Genomic DNA, 16551 nt, shown 5'->3' on the forward strand with positions numbered 1-16551 from the left:
GGCTCGTGTCTGACTAGCATAGCCCTAAATGAGTTAGGTGCTGCCCAGAGAGTGGCTATGGTGCCTAATGATGCACTGATTCTGTGCATTTCTGAGGAAGTGTCTGACAGAAGGGTTTCCTTGGAGCACCCAGAGTTTGCTCTCTTGGGACCCCCTAAGGCAGACAGAGGGAATGAAGGCTGTGCGAACTTAGGTAGGTCCTTCACCATGTGCAGTGGCTGGTGCCAGTAGAGTTACATGTCTCTTGGTCTTTAAAGGCATCACATACATTCCCCCCCACCACCACAAAAAAAATCAGACTCCTCTTATTAGTTTTCCCAGTTGTGTCCTACGTGGCTTTAGCTGTCTGTCAACACTCAGGCTTTTCAACTCCGTTGTATTTAGTGAGGGATGGTGACAAATTGGCCCTGGAGTGTTTTAAGTGCCACACTGTCCTCCGTGAAGATTTGAAAGGTTTGCAGCTTATCAACAAACAACAACTGCCTCCAATCCCGGCATTTTCTTCTGGTTTATGCTGTTTGTGATTTCAGGTGCTGCACACTTCCTAATAAAAGAACTGTCTTATCATAATCTGGAACTAGAACGAAATCGGCAAGAAGAGCTGGGGATTAAACCCCAGGATATCTGGCCTTTCATTGTGATTTCGGATGATTCCTGTGTTATGTGGAATGCAGTAGAAGTTGATTGTTCAGGAGACAGAAAGAGGTAAAACAGCACAATTAAAGAACATGCTTTTTTCAGCTGGCCACTTTAAACTCTCATGTACGATGGAGCACTTGATGAATGACATCCCGGAAACAGCAAGGCTTTTACTCTGTGTCACAAGCAGGGAATCATATTGGCTACAGTGAAACATTTCCTTATATATTTGTCTACCTGTGAACTGAAAGTTCATGCCTATCTCTGCCCAGTCTACAGTTTCAGCCACATAGCTCCGTACCTCATTTCAAGTTGGAGTTATTCAGGCTTTTGGCTCTGGAGTTCTGTGGTTCAGTTCACTTGGCCAAGTAGGTAGCAGGGTGGCAGTCTCAGGTACCGTTGATCTGGATACAGTGGTGCAATGAGGATAGACACCCATGGGTGGATTTGCAGTGGAAGGCCAGAACTTTCATTTAGCTTTAACAAAGGGCAGGGACACTGTGAGTCATCCACTCTCCCCTATACCAGGTATGGAGTGATTCCAGTGCAGGAGTCACAGGCAGGGCCCCCTCTAATTTTTGCCATCCATGGATGGAATAAATTTTGTGTGTACCATGGTATGTGTGCATGTGCACCACCAATAGAAACACATGCTGCTGGCTGTGGGAGCTCTGCACTGGTCACAAGGCTCCTACCATAACACCTGTAACTCAGAGTAGGCTCTCCTCAGCTAACCCTTCCAGTCATGCTAAATTCAGCAGCTTTGTTTGCAGGGATTTGGAGAAATCTTTTCTCCTGTTTTAATTTGCATGTTTCAGAGCCCACTGATTTTATGTCAAACCCCCAAAGAGAAGCAAATCTCAGTCAAAACTAAGATGTTCCATGTGGGTTTGCAATGAGCTAATGGTAAACAACAAAACCACAAATCTTCCCAGTGTCCCTTGGAGCAAGAATAAGGTTAATTTAAAATGTTTGCAAACCTTAGTGAATATACTGACAAATTCAGGCTGTGTTTCCAGCCTGTAACGTCAGCCCAAACTTAATCAGCTTTAAGTAGTTTCAGACTGTGATTATAGCTGAAGGTGGGAAGGTAGGTCTAGGTTCCCCATTGCCCAGTTGATGTGCTCATATTTATAACTACTGCAAGATACCGCTCACATGAACTGGATGCTGATTATTTTTTGTATAGTTTGAATTTGAAACATTTTTTTCCAATCCTCTGTAGTGAATATACCTGGACTGAAAGGAACGTTTCCTTGAAGCAAATTCTGCAGCATATTGAAGCAACCCCTAATGTCACTCACTATGCCTTGATTGGGATGAGGAAATGGTCTAGTAAAACAAACAGTGGTGAAATAAGGGAACCATTCTCCTTTTGCCACATACATGACTTCATCATGCTGAATGTGGATTTGACTCAGAATGTACAATATAACCAGAACAGGTCAGTGAATCATTGTATTCTTGCATGACACTCAGCTTTCCATACACACTAGATGACCATCTGCGATTTCTTCCAACCCTAATCGTCTATGTTTCTATACCTTTTACGGTTAAAAAGTTTTTAGTTTTTCCTAATATCTAATGAAAATCTCCCTTGCCACTGATTAAGTCTATTACTCCTTGTCCTGCTTTTAGTGGACATGAAGCACAAGTGATCGCTGTCCTCTTTATAACAGCTCTTAACGTAAAAATGTATCTTGTGTTTTTGTTTTGTATTTTTTTTTTCACTTTTTCTTCACAGGCCAGGTTCTGTAAACCTTATTCATTTTTGTTGCTGTCCTCTGGACTTTCTCCAGTTTAGTGACATCTTTTGTTAAGTGTAGGTCCCAGAACCTAGGGCTCCAGCAGATCCTCACCAGTCTGAATAAAGTGGGACAATCAGCTGCATTTTTTCTATTAATGCACCTCTGAATAAGATAGCCTTTTTTCCAACTGTACCACGTTGTTGGTTCATATTCAGCAGTATCACTTGATAGCCAATTTTCCCCTATTTTGTAGTTGTGTTTTAGATTTTTCCTTCCCGTATGTTAGTACCTTTGTGCTTGTCTTTATTGCGTTTTATCTTATTGATTTCAGACTAATTCTCTAATTTCCCAAGGTTGTTTTCAGTTCTGATCCTGTCTTGCAATTTCATCTGCAAATTTTATAAGCATGCTTATCACTCCATTACGTCATTAATATTGAATAATGCCAGACCCAATAATGCTATAAAGCAAAGTAATATTAATACACAGGGTGATGCAAAAATTTAAAAATAAGGTTTTATACCACTATACACCAGCAATACTTTACCTGTGTGTGTTTGATCACTGGTGACTCATTGTAGTTTTGTATGCAGCTGTCTCTTATGGCTTGGGCAATATTGTGTGATAGTGACAAAACCTGGCATTTTGAATCAAAAAGAGACATAGCCGGCCAAAGGTAACAGAGACATATGTGAGCATCACTGGCATCAACAGAGGCATAATTTCAAAAACTGATTGCTTTAAATGGCAGATCACTCACTGGGCTCTAAATAGAGCCAGTCCTCCTGTAATCTTCATTTACCTGTTTTGGTGAATGCAGTAATTTTTTTTTTCAGTTTTCTGATGTCTGACAAGAGGTATGCAAAACCTAAACCACAGATTCAAATCCCGGATCAGAGCCTCATACCTCTAAAATCAGGAGAACCATCATGCCAGTTCACTTGCAGAAAACGTATATTTACAATCTATAATCAAATTCAGATTTCCCAGAGATGAAGGTACTTGGAAATTGAAGGTGACAACTCTAGTCTGAATTCAGACAAGGATTAGTCGTTTCCATTCAATTGTATCTTTAATTTTAAACGGGCTAAATCCAATCCAGTGAAATCTTATATGGATGAATTTGGCTCATGTTTCTTAATTGTAGCTCTTTGCAACTCCGTTGGATGAAGTGATTCTGTGTCTTTTAAATGTTTGTTCACACTGGTGAAGACTGATAGGATTTCTACAGAGGGATGTTGAAAATTTCACCAGTTACATGCACCTTGTTACAGAGGAGAAATATGCGGCCAGCGACTTATATCTCTGGATATCTCATCTACGGCCTAAACTACGGCCTTTGAAGACATTTCCTTTTTGACCTTATATATCATGGGATCATACTCCTACCTCCTTGTACCACCAGCCTCACTGTCGCATCTGACTGCCTGTATACCTGCCAGTGTTCAACAACAAGAGTTTATTAATAGCTGTGCTTTCCCCTTCTGCTAGATTTATGTGCGATGATGTCGATTTTAACCTGCGTGCCCATAGTGCTGGTCTTCTGATCTGTCGATTCAATCGCTTCAGTGTCATGAAGAAGCAAATTGCAGTAGGAGGTCAGAGGTCCTTTCATATTAAGTCTAAGGTGAGAGCTGGTAATTATCTTTCTATGAGGAGAGGCTGAGAGATTTAGGTTTATTTAGTTTGCAGGTGAGAAGACAGAGGGGTGATTTGATAACAGTCTTCAACTTCCTGAATGGGGTCTCTAAAGAAGATGGAGAGAGACTGTTCTCAGTGGTGACGGATGGCAGAACAAGGAGCAATGGTCTGAAATTACAGAGGCAGAGGTGTAGGTTGGCTATTAGGAAAAACTATTTCACTAGGAGGGTGGTGAAGCACTTCAATGTGTTGCCTAGAGAAGTGGTGTAATCTCCATCCCTACAGGTTTTTAAGTCCTCGCTTGACATAGTCATGGCTGGGGTGATTTAGTTGGGGTTGATCCTGCTTTATGCAGGGAGCTGAACTAGATAACCTCCTGAGGTCCATTCCAGCCCTAGAACTGTGTGATTTGTCTTTCATTGTTAGTTATTTGTGCAGTCATTAACCTTTAAAATAGAGAGGTGTGATTTCTTGGTGTACATTCTTTTGCCAGAGATGGAAAATGGGTACCATTAGATTTTCTTTATTAGCATGATACTCCTGGAACCCACAATTACTATGGCATAAATGTAACCTGACCTCTAGTCCTTCATCTTACTATGTAAAGTCTTATGCAACCTTTTTTTTTTCCTATAAGAAAGCCTTTCACTGTGAATTTAATTTAGAACTGTTGTAAAGTACTGATTAATAACTCCTCCTTATACAATTTCATGTTCAGGAAGAACTTTTGGTTTGAAGCAAAATCCAAAATGTTATTTAAATAAAATTGAACACAAGTTTCCTGGATGTCTGAAACATTTGGGTAACAGGAGTTCTGGATAAACTATTTTTGATCGCTATATGCATTGTAGACTCTTTTTTGGAAGAGAGATGCATTTTGTACAACCCAAAATTCAAATGATTGGAGTTTCGCTGATCAGGATTCATCTATATCACAATTTTTTTCTGGGTAGGTATCTGAAACTCCAGTTTCAACTGCACCTGCTCAGTACATCTGTGCTCCTGACAGCAAGCATACGTTCTTGGCAGCACCTGCTCAGCTGCTGCTTGAAAAATACCTCCAATACCACAGCCATCGCTTCTTCCCTCTCTCAGTGAAGAATTATAGCCATCCAGTGCTATCTGTGGACTGTTACCTTAACTTAGGACCACAGGTACTGAATAATCTTCAAGTAGCTCCGCAGTTTAGGCAGATATTTAACTCAAGTGTTGTACAGATTGAACCTCTCTAATCTGGAACTCTCTCATCCAGCAACATTTGTAATCCAGCATGATTTTAGTTAGCTGGACAATGACTTATCATGGGTGTGGCCAATTTTCCTGTGATCCCATAAAGTTTGTTTACAGTCACCAGACCTGGATCTCAGTGTTTCATGCTGTTATTTAGCTGTAATTTACCCCAAATGTCTTCTAAGAGGCCAGTGAGCAGTGGAAGTGTTGGTAATGTTGCTAGACAATATTGACCTCCTGTGGTCTGGCAAATACTCTTGTTTGGCACCAGTCAGGTTCCAAGAGTGTTGGACTAGAGAGGTTCAACCTGTACTAGTTCTCCAATAGATCTCTTTGGGATTTTTACATGGCCTCTGAACAATATAATATTAGATCCTTGTGACATTTAAAATCAATTTGTAAGTTAATAGAAAATGAATGAATAGAAGCTCTGAATGAATATGTACTCTAAAATGAATGAATATGTACACTAAGTGTACAGAGAAAAATCCTATAGTTGTAGTAAGGTACAGTTACAGTAATTTAGTTCGGTCTTCAGAACATCCCTGTAAGCTGTTATGTACATTTAGATACTTCTGGTTTCTTACTGGAGAAGCTGTACCCAATAGGTAAATGCTACATACAAGAGCTTACATGAGAACTGAAGAGCTGTTGGCCTCCAGTTCTGTGCTCATACTGTGCCCCTCTCTCAGACCAAGATATATATTTGGACTCAATTGCAAACCAAGTATGAATGATGCTGGCAGGTTTCTGATAGTGTTTTGATTCATTTGTTTTTGCCTTCTCATCCAAGTGGAGAACTACACAAAGGTCAAACTTGGTAGACATGCTGATTTGTCTTCCTCCCAAAGTCAGCCATGTAATGGGCTTCACAGCTCCCCTACCCCTAAATGTTCCATGTCCTTAAAGTTCCTTTCTGTCTGATTTCCAATAAACTCAAGTACCCTAGACCAGTGGTTCCCAGCCTTTTCAGTAACACAGCACACTTCACTGAGAAACAATTGCATGGCACGCCCACTTTTTACAGCTGAAATGATTGCTCATAAATGTCACATTTACTTACATTTACAATGGTTACAGTCTTACTAGAGAGGTTTGCAACATAGTAATGCATACAACATGCTAAACAAGGATCAAATGCATTAATGCATCAAATCCACTACAGAAAACATGGTCTTTGACAGGGCGAGTGCATGTGTGCCATGCTATAGATATTGAGTAATGGTGTAACCACTGAAAATTTCAGCAGTTATTCTATTACTCATGGGGGATCCAGAGAGCAGGCTCCTCTCCATGCCAACCAGTTGGAGCTGGGATATGGCATTTAAACCACGTCCCAGCTCCAATAGGCTCCAACCCTCCCTCCCTTCCTCTTTGCTGCAACAGGTAGGGGAGCATGCTGTCTGCCTCTTTCCGGCTAAGGAGTAGCATTTCAGCTGCCTCCTGGGGCAAAGGATCTCCTGTGGGCTTGAGATTTCCCCTTGCAGCAGCTCTGTGCAGAATCACCGCAGGTGGTAATTGACCAATCCCACACCAGCTAGGACTCAAGGAACTCTCCCCCTAACACCTGTGTGGTGGCTCTGCCAAGAACTGCAGTGTGGGAAAATTGATGGAACTTCGTGGCACACTTGGACAGTTCTCACGGTACCCATTGTGCCATGGCACACTGGTTGAAAACCACTTCCCTGAACACAAAGTTTTGTGGAAGATTTCTTTATTGGGGGAGAGGAACAAACCTTAAACATCTCAGTGATCTCCAAGGTTCTTCACAGGCCTGAAAGGTCCAAGTGAACAGAGAACCTTGGAGACTGAGAGGTTTCCAGTCTCTAGGGGAAACCTTAGGATACAGTCCTGTATGCACTTATGGACATGCAAAAGTTTTCCTCACACAAGTTGCTAACTGATCCTCAAGTAACATTATACACCTCCATAAGTGTTTGCTATATTGGACCATTCAGGGGTGTGTGTGTGTGTGTGTGTGTGTGTGTGTGTGTGTGTGTGTGTGTGTGTGTGTGTGTGTGTGCATGCATGTGCACATACACACAATCATGCAAGCCTTATCTCAGATTTGTTCTTAAGGGGAGAGAGAGTTGCAGAGGCTTGTAAATCCTCCTAAGTTTGCCTTGCTTGTTATCCAGCACTTTTTCCTCAGTGGAAGGTTTTTTTGTTTGGAGGCAGTTGGGTTGCTCATAAATGGTTGATCATGAAGGCCATTCCTCTAGTTAGGAAGTATTTCTAAACTTTAAACATGTTGCATACATTCTCCCTTCCATGCAAAGCTCTAACAAGCAATGCTATTTTGAAGTCTGAGCACAATTAATTTCTGATTCCTCTTTCCTCCAATCAGATTGCAGTTTGCTATGTGAGTTCCCGGCCTCACTCCCTGAATATCAGTTGCTCTGGTTTGACGTTTAGTGGACTCCTGCTTTACCTCTGTGACTCCTTCGTTGTAGCCAGCTTTTTGAAAAAGTTTCATTTTCTGAAAGGTGAGGTGCAGAATGATTGTGACAAATTGCAGGGTCTGTCGGGTTTGGGTTGCCAACTCCATCTTTGGGCAGAAAGAAACTAAATAATGTTTTGCCTCTGTAAACCAACCAGGTCCATCTCTTCCCATTTGGGATTATACCAGTTCAGCACTATAGCAGATTAATACATATATCATCAAGTATTACCAGTTCCACAGATTTTTGAAATTAGGTAGGCACTCTTGGGTACATACCAGTGAATTGCCAAATGTATATCCACAAAGATTCCATGTATGTTTGCAGATTGAGTATTTGTGTGTATGCAGTAGATATACATCACTGTGTTTTTTGGAGTTGTTCTCCTCTAATTTTCAGAATCTTATCCTTCAGAGTCTGCTCAGTATATCTTGGAATAAAGGATGGGTAATTCCATATTAATAACAGATAAACTGATGAATTTAGTTATTAGTTCTCAAGGTTCCAAACAGGTAGCATTGGAGACAGATATCTTTTTATCTGAAAACAAGCAGTTGTATTGCTGGCTTCCCTCCTGCCACTGTGTGGCAGGCCAGATCTAGTCTGGAGGTATGTCCTAGTTGCAGCCATCAGTGGCCACCACTGGTGCACCTGCCCTGTTGCAAATCTGTAGACAGGGAAAGCTGTAATAACTTGCCATGTGAGTCAGTGCAGCTTCACCCATTTTCAAGCAGGGGTATGCGGGACTGATGCAAATGATGGAGTACAGTGGTTTCATCACTCCGGTTGTGCTTGGCCATTGAAGATTGAATTCTGCAGCATAAACAAGGCTTTAAACTTGACCTGGACAAACAGAACTGGAGATAGAAACTTTAGTAGTGAGGGTTAGTTAAGCTTCCATCTCCAGCCTTTCCAGTGGGAGTGTCCAAAAGGTTCACTTCCCTTCATTTTAAAGTCCCATAAACATTTGAACTGTATTCTTCTCATGAGTGTCCTCCAGAGAAAGTTCTTCTTCCCTATTGTTTGTCCCTTCCTGTCGGCTTTCCTTCAATGCTTTGGCTTGTGTGAAAATGGAACTTCCATTGTCTCTGGCCTCAGTTGACACTGAAGACACAGGAAAACATTCACACGTGTTCCTTTACTCAGGACAAACTTGTTTATCAAGTCGGCCCCCAAAATGTATTGTAGGAACATAGTTCCAGCACACATTACATAACTGTTTACGTACCAGCTGCACCCTGAACGTGCAATGATATTCATAACCAGAGTTTCACTAGCTTTCCTTTGAGACCTTACTCAATATACTTCAGTAGTATAATAATATCAGTGCATTCAGTAGCTTTTTCTCTGGGGGTTTTGACCTTTTCCCCCTTGGATGTCCAGATCCTGTTTGTCTACGATTTCTTATTTTTTAAAAAATATCACCAGTTTAGGATTCTGGGCCGAAATGACACACCTTTGTACAGGTCTAGACTCTTCCAGCTTTACATTGAGTAGCCCACAATTCAGCAAAGCACAGAAGCATGTGCTTAATTTTAAGTACCTCCTTAAGTACATTCCTGTTCAGCAAAGCATTTAATCACTTAAATTAAGTATCCAGTCACCTGTTTTAAAATTTAGGAGCTTTACTGAATTAGGATTCTGTAGTCCCCCTGTCAGTAGAATGGTACAGCTCAGTGTGAATAAGGTATTAAAATCTGACCCATGAAACTGTTCTATGTGTAAAGTTGATCCCGAGGCATCTCAAGTACTAGATGAGTCCCATTATCATAATATGTGAGTATCTCAAGCTTTAATATATTCACCCTGACAACATCCATGTGGGGTACAGAAGCATTGTTTTTGCCATCTTAAAGAAGGGAAACTGAGGCACAGAGAGGCCAAGTAAGCTGCCTGATACAGGAAATTTCTGTTAATGCAGGGAATTGAACCTGAGTTTTCCCAAGTCCCACACTAGCACTGTAAGGCAAGAACCATCCTTCCTTCCTCTTCCAGGCACAGAACTCCTACTGGAGTCAATGGAGAACCAGCAGGACCAAGCTGTTGAAATAGAAGATAAAACAAAACACTCATCATTGTTTTAACGACTCTTGTAGGTGCCACCTTATGTGTTATTTGCCAAGACCGCAATTCTCTTCGCCAAACTGTTGTACGTCTAGAACTGGAAGACGAATGGCAGTTCCGACTGAGGGATGAATTCCAAACTGCCAATGCCAAAGAGGATAGGCCACTTTTCTTTTTGACTGGACGACACATTTGATCAATATGAGCAGGCTTCCTGAACTGGCTAACCAGAAGGGGTAGTAGTACAAGAGGCTGACTTCTCACCAGCGTACCCCCTCTTCCCCTCCAAAAAAAAAAAAAACAAGGAGGGAAAGGGGGCATTTGAGAGGTGCTGTATTTAGAACATGTTTCCTGAGGAACCATTGGCTGAGCAATTTTGAAATATTTTAACAACTCATGTATGCTTATATTTCCAAGCGTTGGAAGTCACTTCTAATTTAATTAACCAGTAGAAGTAATTCCTGATACCTGGGAAAGAAGTACTGACTTAGTACTTCAAGTGGTGGAAGTGTTTCTGGATAAGAAGAGAGATTACATTTCTTCTGTCAAAACAGAGAGCACACATGTTTCAAAATCAAGATATTTAGAAACTGTTTTGTACAATTAGGGAATGTAAATGTAGGGAAATAGAGAATGTAAATTTAGAATAGACTTTGTTCTTTTTATGTTTTATTTATCTAGAAGTCAGCACAAGACATCAGACCAAATATTGGATTTTACAGGAAATTTTACATTCTGGTAGTACATTGCTACTGATGGATACAGAGAGCCTTTTTATACCTAGCGGTATGAAATATATTTTTGATGTGATGGGAATTGGTTGCAAACATAAATATGTGGTGAGTGCCTAGGTAATTTTATCATATAGGCTTTTTTGGAGGAAGTGTAACTAGGGTGCCTGTGTTTAGCTGGTCAAGAAAGAGCACTTTGAAAGTAGACTTATGAAAGAGGAAGATATGAACATTCATTCTGAAACACTTCTGTATCTGGGACAAAGTCTAAGATAGCTGAAGAGAACTAATGGGAAGAGTAACAGCAACCAAACTTTGAGATAAATAAGTCTGAGCCAAAGGAACTGGTGCTTTCAGTTACAGGTGAATTTGTTGCGCTGGCTTGAGACTTCAAACCAGACCACCAGGCAGTGAAGACAGCAGATATGTGTAGCACTGAAATACAATTTGAAAATGTCCTCCCAGAATGCATTCTTGCTAAGGCACTTCAAAAGAGCTAGGCAGTAAGGGTTGCATCCTTCTGAGTATATGTGGAAGTCTAAGAATATGTTTAGAAAATGCACCATGCAGTATTCTGCACACTGGAGTGTTAAAATGTAGAGTGAATGCTGAATACACCTTGTTTATATATATGGAATTACTCCCCAAAGCTGCAATCCCAGAACTTCATGTTTACGCTTATGGAGTCAGTGGCTCTGATCCCTGGCTTGGCCAAAACACCCTATATCAGGCATGAAAGGCAGCACCCTTTATAAAGACAGCAAATCCTTTATCATGTCAATCCTTCCTTAACTGGCTACGGTACACCAACTGTAGGAACATTTTGTGCTGGTGGAACTGCATGAAGTGGCTATAGCATATTTGAAGAATTGTAACGAAGGTACTAATAATCAGTGCCAAAGAGCTGACTTAGACTTATTTGAAAGGAATAAAAAGAAATTAAGTGATTGTGAGAGATTTAGGATAATGTTTACACAATTGTTCTGGTAGAAAGTGATTTGCTTGCATATTTCATTGTGCTTCTTTTGGTGTGAGAACTGTCTTTTTAGTTTTATTTTATTCAGTGTGTAAATAGTATCTCCTGTGTGGTTTTCTCCATGTGATCAGTTAATTTAAGCTTTTTAAAGGGTTGTAATATTCAAGTCCTTCTCATCCTTTCTAAATAAAATGTATAATGCATGGCCAGGAGTCCTGGTGATGTCTGACCATGGTCAGGTGCTTACACTCACAGGGGAATATTGGCAAAAGGAAGGCAGTAAGATTTAGGATCGTCTTGTGTGCATCAAGAGGAAACACAGTGCTGTTTAGCACATGCTAAACACTTTCAACAGTTCATGACTTTGGAGCAGTTCCAGAGCTATGGACCTCATGACAAACAAACAATAAAAGAAAAATATTTGAAAACCATTAAAAATATGAAAAAAAATCAGCTTTCTGTAAATGCAGTCTCTGTAGCTTGGGGTTTTAGTCATAAAATCTACTTCACAAGTCTTTCAAACCTGCATTTTCTCCAAATGGTGATATTAAAATGTGGTGTGAAAAGGGGCTCTTAAGTACTTATTACATTGGCATGCAAAGTTTTTCAGCTCTGTGCTTTCCCAGTATAGTTGACCACTTGTTTTACATTTCCTGCCATGAATGTGTGGGGCGGAGTCTTTAAAACAGAGATGGTAAAAATGCAATAGGGTTGGGACAATTCTGAACTTTCTTTTTTCTTTTTCCTTCCCTCCCTCCGTATTGGTGAGGTTTTATCTCAGATCCCCCATTATGGGTTACACTAGCAATAGCCAAAGTTGTAATTCAGTGTTACTTGTTCTAAACTGAAATTACGCGTCAAAGTAAAACACCTACTTTGACTGCAATTGCAAACCATGACTTAGCAAATGCTAGTTTGTAATATCCACCCCCATCCCAGTGTAGTCATTAGAACAGCTAATCTGCAGCTCTTTGCTCTGTAAATTGGAGGTATAGGGTGTCATTATTTTAAAAATAGAACTCTCCGTTGGTTTCAAAGTAATCCGGTCAGAAGTGATGGCACAATATACTCTCTCACAGAGAAACGTTAATTTTCCCATTTCTCAACAAAAATATCATGGGCAAGTGCTGTACCTCTGTGTGTATATCCATCTGTCCCTCTGTGAGTCTGCTCATGAACTCCTCCTACATGATTAGAACTAGGATCACCAAATTTGGTATGCAGGTTCCTCTGATCCTAACTTAAAACAAGGTCATGGTTTGGTTGTGCAAGGACAACGGGATGTGTCTGGAACACAACTGTTTCCCATAACATGGAAAGGAAGGGTGCTGCTAGGAGGCACAGCCATACTGCCGAACGACCACAAGGGGGGCAGCTGTACAGTAAGACAGTGGCTGGCTGTGGGAGGGACTCTGAGTGTTGCTGGCCACCAGCCATGGGTAAAGTTCCTGTGCTGGTGCTGGTCATGTTTGCCCCCCTCTCTTGCTGACCTCCATCTCCCACAGCACAGGGCCATTCTTACAAATTATGGGGACCTACATAGTTGAAGGTCCCCCAGTTGATGGCAGAATCCAGGTACTTCCCTCCCTACCCCGCACAGCTTCTGCTGGGGGTCAGGAGCCTGGGGCTTATCTCCTCCTCTCAACTTAACCTCTGCCATGCAGCTCAGGCTGGTGGCCTGAGCTTCCCCCTCCAACCCTCTCTGCACAGCTCCTCTTGGGGACCTGGGGCTTGCCTACCCACCCCACATAGCTCAGGCCAGAAGCCTGGGGCTTCCCCCTTCAACCCTCCCTGTGTGGCTCCTGCTGGAGTATGGAGCCTCCCTCTGGCCTGCCTCCCCCCCATGTGGCTTCTCTTGAGGCCTGGAGCATCCTGCTTCCCCCTCCCATGCAGCTCCTGTTGAGGCCTGGCACTTCCTCCTGGCCTCCCCATGCACTTCTTGCATCCCCAACCCTGCCCTGAGCCTCCCAGCCCTTACTTCTACTCCCTCAATCCTTGCCCTAAGCCCCCCTGCCCTGACCACAAAAACTGAGTTATAAATGAGTGTCCTCATCCTTGTTCCATTGCGCTTTTTATGTGACAGTGTTCATGTTTGATACAAGCTCCACATTTACGACACTTTATTCCAATAAGCAAACTTAAAACTAGCCTCCTGCATATGTTGGTTATGCCTGGCTGGTTTTGCGTACTGTATATGTGACATGCTACAATCTGTTCTGTCCAAGCACAGCTCGTCTAAACACTAATCATCTGTGCTCAGTAGTCAGCCTTGGTTCTTCCCTCAGTGCTAGTTGCTGTGGGTATGCACTGTGGATGTGAACATGCTCTGTAGCTCTAGGATTGGAAGACTTTCAACAGCTATCAACCTGGTGAGCTATTCCCCAGAACGACCAGGAGAAGGCACCATACTTGTGGTGAGCAGAGCACCCCATCATAGGAGAGAGCTGTTGTGTCCATATCTCAGAGATGCTGAGACAAATGAATGAGGTGCAGCCAGTGGAAAATGTTCCACTCTGGTCTCTGTCACTTATAAGGCAGTGGTGGATAACCTGTGGCCTGTGTGCTGTGTCCCCCAGTGGGGTTTGTCCTGCACCCCATGAACTCCCTATCTTCCCCCACTCACTCATGCACCTCCCATGCACTGGGGCCCCACACTTCCTGCCTCTACCAGCACTTTCAGAGCACCATGAACCCAGTGATTTGTACTCTGTCCCCCTCCCTGCTTGCCCTCCCACAGCTGGAATGCTGTGAATCAGCTGATTTGCAAATCAGTGGATCTGTGGTACTCCGAAAGTGCTGACAAGGTGGGGAGGGAGCAGATAAGTGTGGGGTTCTGCTTCTCCAGTGCATGAGAGGCACATGGGAGAGGGGAGAAGACTAGAGGTCTGTGGGCCATATGTGGAACCCCAGTGGGCTGCAGGTTGCCCACCACTGGTAATGTGGCTCACTGAGATGCAGAATTGCCACTCATGCAGCCCACTCACTGTTCTTGGTTGGCCCTTTAAGGCCAAAGAGGCTGGGTGTCATTGTCCCCAGGTGGTGCACATAAATGACGTGGCTTTGTGTTTGCCTGCTGGGATATAAAACAATTATCATTCTTTCGTCATGGCTGAAGAGCAAGAGGAGAATGAGGTGATTGAGAGAGCTAATCTGGTGGCTGTGGGAAAGGAGCCACAGAAAGGTATATGGCCAGAAACTGGGAAAAGCTTGGAAGAATCTTGGAGAAACCTGGGGAAAGTTCTGCACTCTTCCAGCCCCAGGCCCCCGCAAAAAACCTCCCCCAGCCCCCTCAAACAAAAAAAAAAAAATAACAACAACAACAACAAAATCTGCCATTCACCAAATCCGCCACCGGAGGAACCTCTGGACCCCGCCCTGGCTCAGACCCCACCTGGGACCCTCCCACCGCGTGGCTGCAGCTGCCTTACCATGTGTTGCTGGAGGTGCCTCGCTGCACACAGCTTGAGGCACTCGTTGCGTGCAGCTAAAGGCACATCGCCCCACGTGGCTGGAGGCATCTGCTATGTGTGGCTACAGGCATCTTGCCATGCGCGGCTGCAGTGGCCTCGCCTTGTGCAGCTAGAGGCATTTCACCATGTGCAGCTGGAGGCATCTCACCGCGTGAGGCTTGAGGCACCCGCTGCACGTGGCTAACCCACTGCACGTGGCTACTGGTGTCACGCCGCACATGGCGACAGCTGCCTCACTGTGCATGGACGTGCCCGCGGCGTGCCACTGGAAGGGCCACCTCGTGGCCTGTAGGTGTTGCTGCGCTGGAGCCGCTGTGCACTTCTCCCACCACTTTTTTTTTTTTGGCAGCTAGGGGGAGGATTTAGGATTTTACAGACCCCAGAGAACTCCAGGAACAAAGGATATCCATTGTTCCCAAAGTCTCCTAAATTGGGGCCGTAATATTGAGGGTTTACTGTAAACTCAAAGAGCAAAGGGACCATTCCTGTTCCTGCTGAAGTCAATGGAAGAACTGCCCTTTGTTTCAGTGGGAGTAGGTAACCTTCAGAATCCAGTCACCCGTGCACAGGTAATCATGGAGAATTTTATCTTAAGTTAGACAGGTCGAGTCTTACAGTCATTTGCTGTGGGGCACACTCTTAATGAAGAAACTAAGATGGACTTGTATTCTGTATAAAAAATTCATGTATAAATAAGAACAGAAATAGCTTTATTCCCTTCCTGGAATTAGTTTTTAATATTGGTTCGGGCCTTGACTACAGTGTTTTTCCTAAAAAAAAAATTTGGGTATGTCTACACATCAGTGTTATTTCAAAATAATGGCCACTATTTCAAAATAAGTTTGCGAGCATCTACACAGTGCAACCATTATTTTGAAATAGCAGATGCCTTATTTCAAATTTGGTAAACCTCATTCCATGAGGAATAGCACCAATTCTGAAATAGAAATATCAGAATAGGGGCTGGGTAGAAAGGGGCTATGTCAAACTAAGATGTTCTGGAACAGTTTATTCCAAAATAACACTGTTGTGCAGGCATATTATTTCATATTAGAGCCCCTAGAAGCAATGCTTCCAGGGTTTCTAATCTGAAATAGGCTCTATTGTGTTTGGACACACTATTTCAGAATAAGCTTTCCTTATGTTGGGGCTTCCCTGTGGTGTAGATGTGTTATTCTGGAATTGTTTATTTTGGAATAATAACTCTGGCATAAGCTATTCTAGAATAACCATGTAGACATGCCCTCAGGGCCCTACTCTTTTCCTGCTCTGAAGACTGTGTACAAAATGGTACCAAATCAGAATGGATGCATACTGTATCCTCCACAAATGGAAATGATAACACAGGGTAGCAGAGAATGAGATTCCATATGGAAAACTAGTCATATTAAAACAACAGACCCATCAAATAAGTGAAATCTAAGTGTGTAAATTAGTTTTATTCAAACTATTGAACTTGTTTTTTAACAGCTATTTGTCTTAAACGTGAAATGGTTGCGAAAAAGTTGTGTTTGCTGAAGATTAGATACACCAATGATTTGTCAATTCAGAAAACTCAAAGTTCACATCAGCATCAAGAATACCATTAAAACTTGAAATAACATTCCTGGT

General features: G+C 42.6%; 1 protein-coding gene across 4 annotated transcripts in view; it reads left to right on the forward strand.

Moving 5' to 3' along the window:
* GREB1 (growth regulating estrogen receptor binding 1) overlaps window positions 1-11666 on the forward strand; it is a 159672-nt gene extending 148006 nt beyond the window's left edge. For 3 of the 4 annotated variants that reach the window (XM_074988962.1, XM_074988964.1, XM_074988963.1), the window contains 6 exons: window positions 531-705; window positions 1865-2083; window positions 3879-4014; window positions 4982-5182; window positions 7606-7744; window positions 9796-11666. In XM_074988962.1, the coding sequence (XP_074845063.1) occupies window positions 531-705; window positions 1865-2083; window positions 3879-4014; window positions 4982-5182; window positions 7606-7744; window positions 9796-9959 (1034 nt within the window). In that variant the 3' untranslated portion in view covers window positions 9960-11666. The remainder of the gene's footprint in view (window positions 1-530; window positions 706-1864; window positions 2084-3878; window positions 4015-4981; window positions 5183-7605; window positions 7745-9795) is intronic. The other variant, XM_074988965.1, reaches the window with a different exon arrangement.
* The last annotated feature ends 4885 nt before the right edge of the window (window positions 11667-16551 follow it).

This window comes from Carettochelys insculpta, chromosome 3, assembly GCF_033958435.1.
Source record: "Carettochelys insculpta isolate YL-2023 chromosome 3, ASM3395843v1, whole genome shotgun sequence".
NCBI classification, from domain to species: Eukaryota; Metazoa; Chordata; order Testudines; family Carettochelyidae; genus Carettochelys; species Carettochelys insculpta.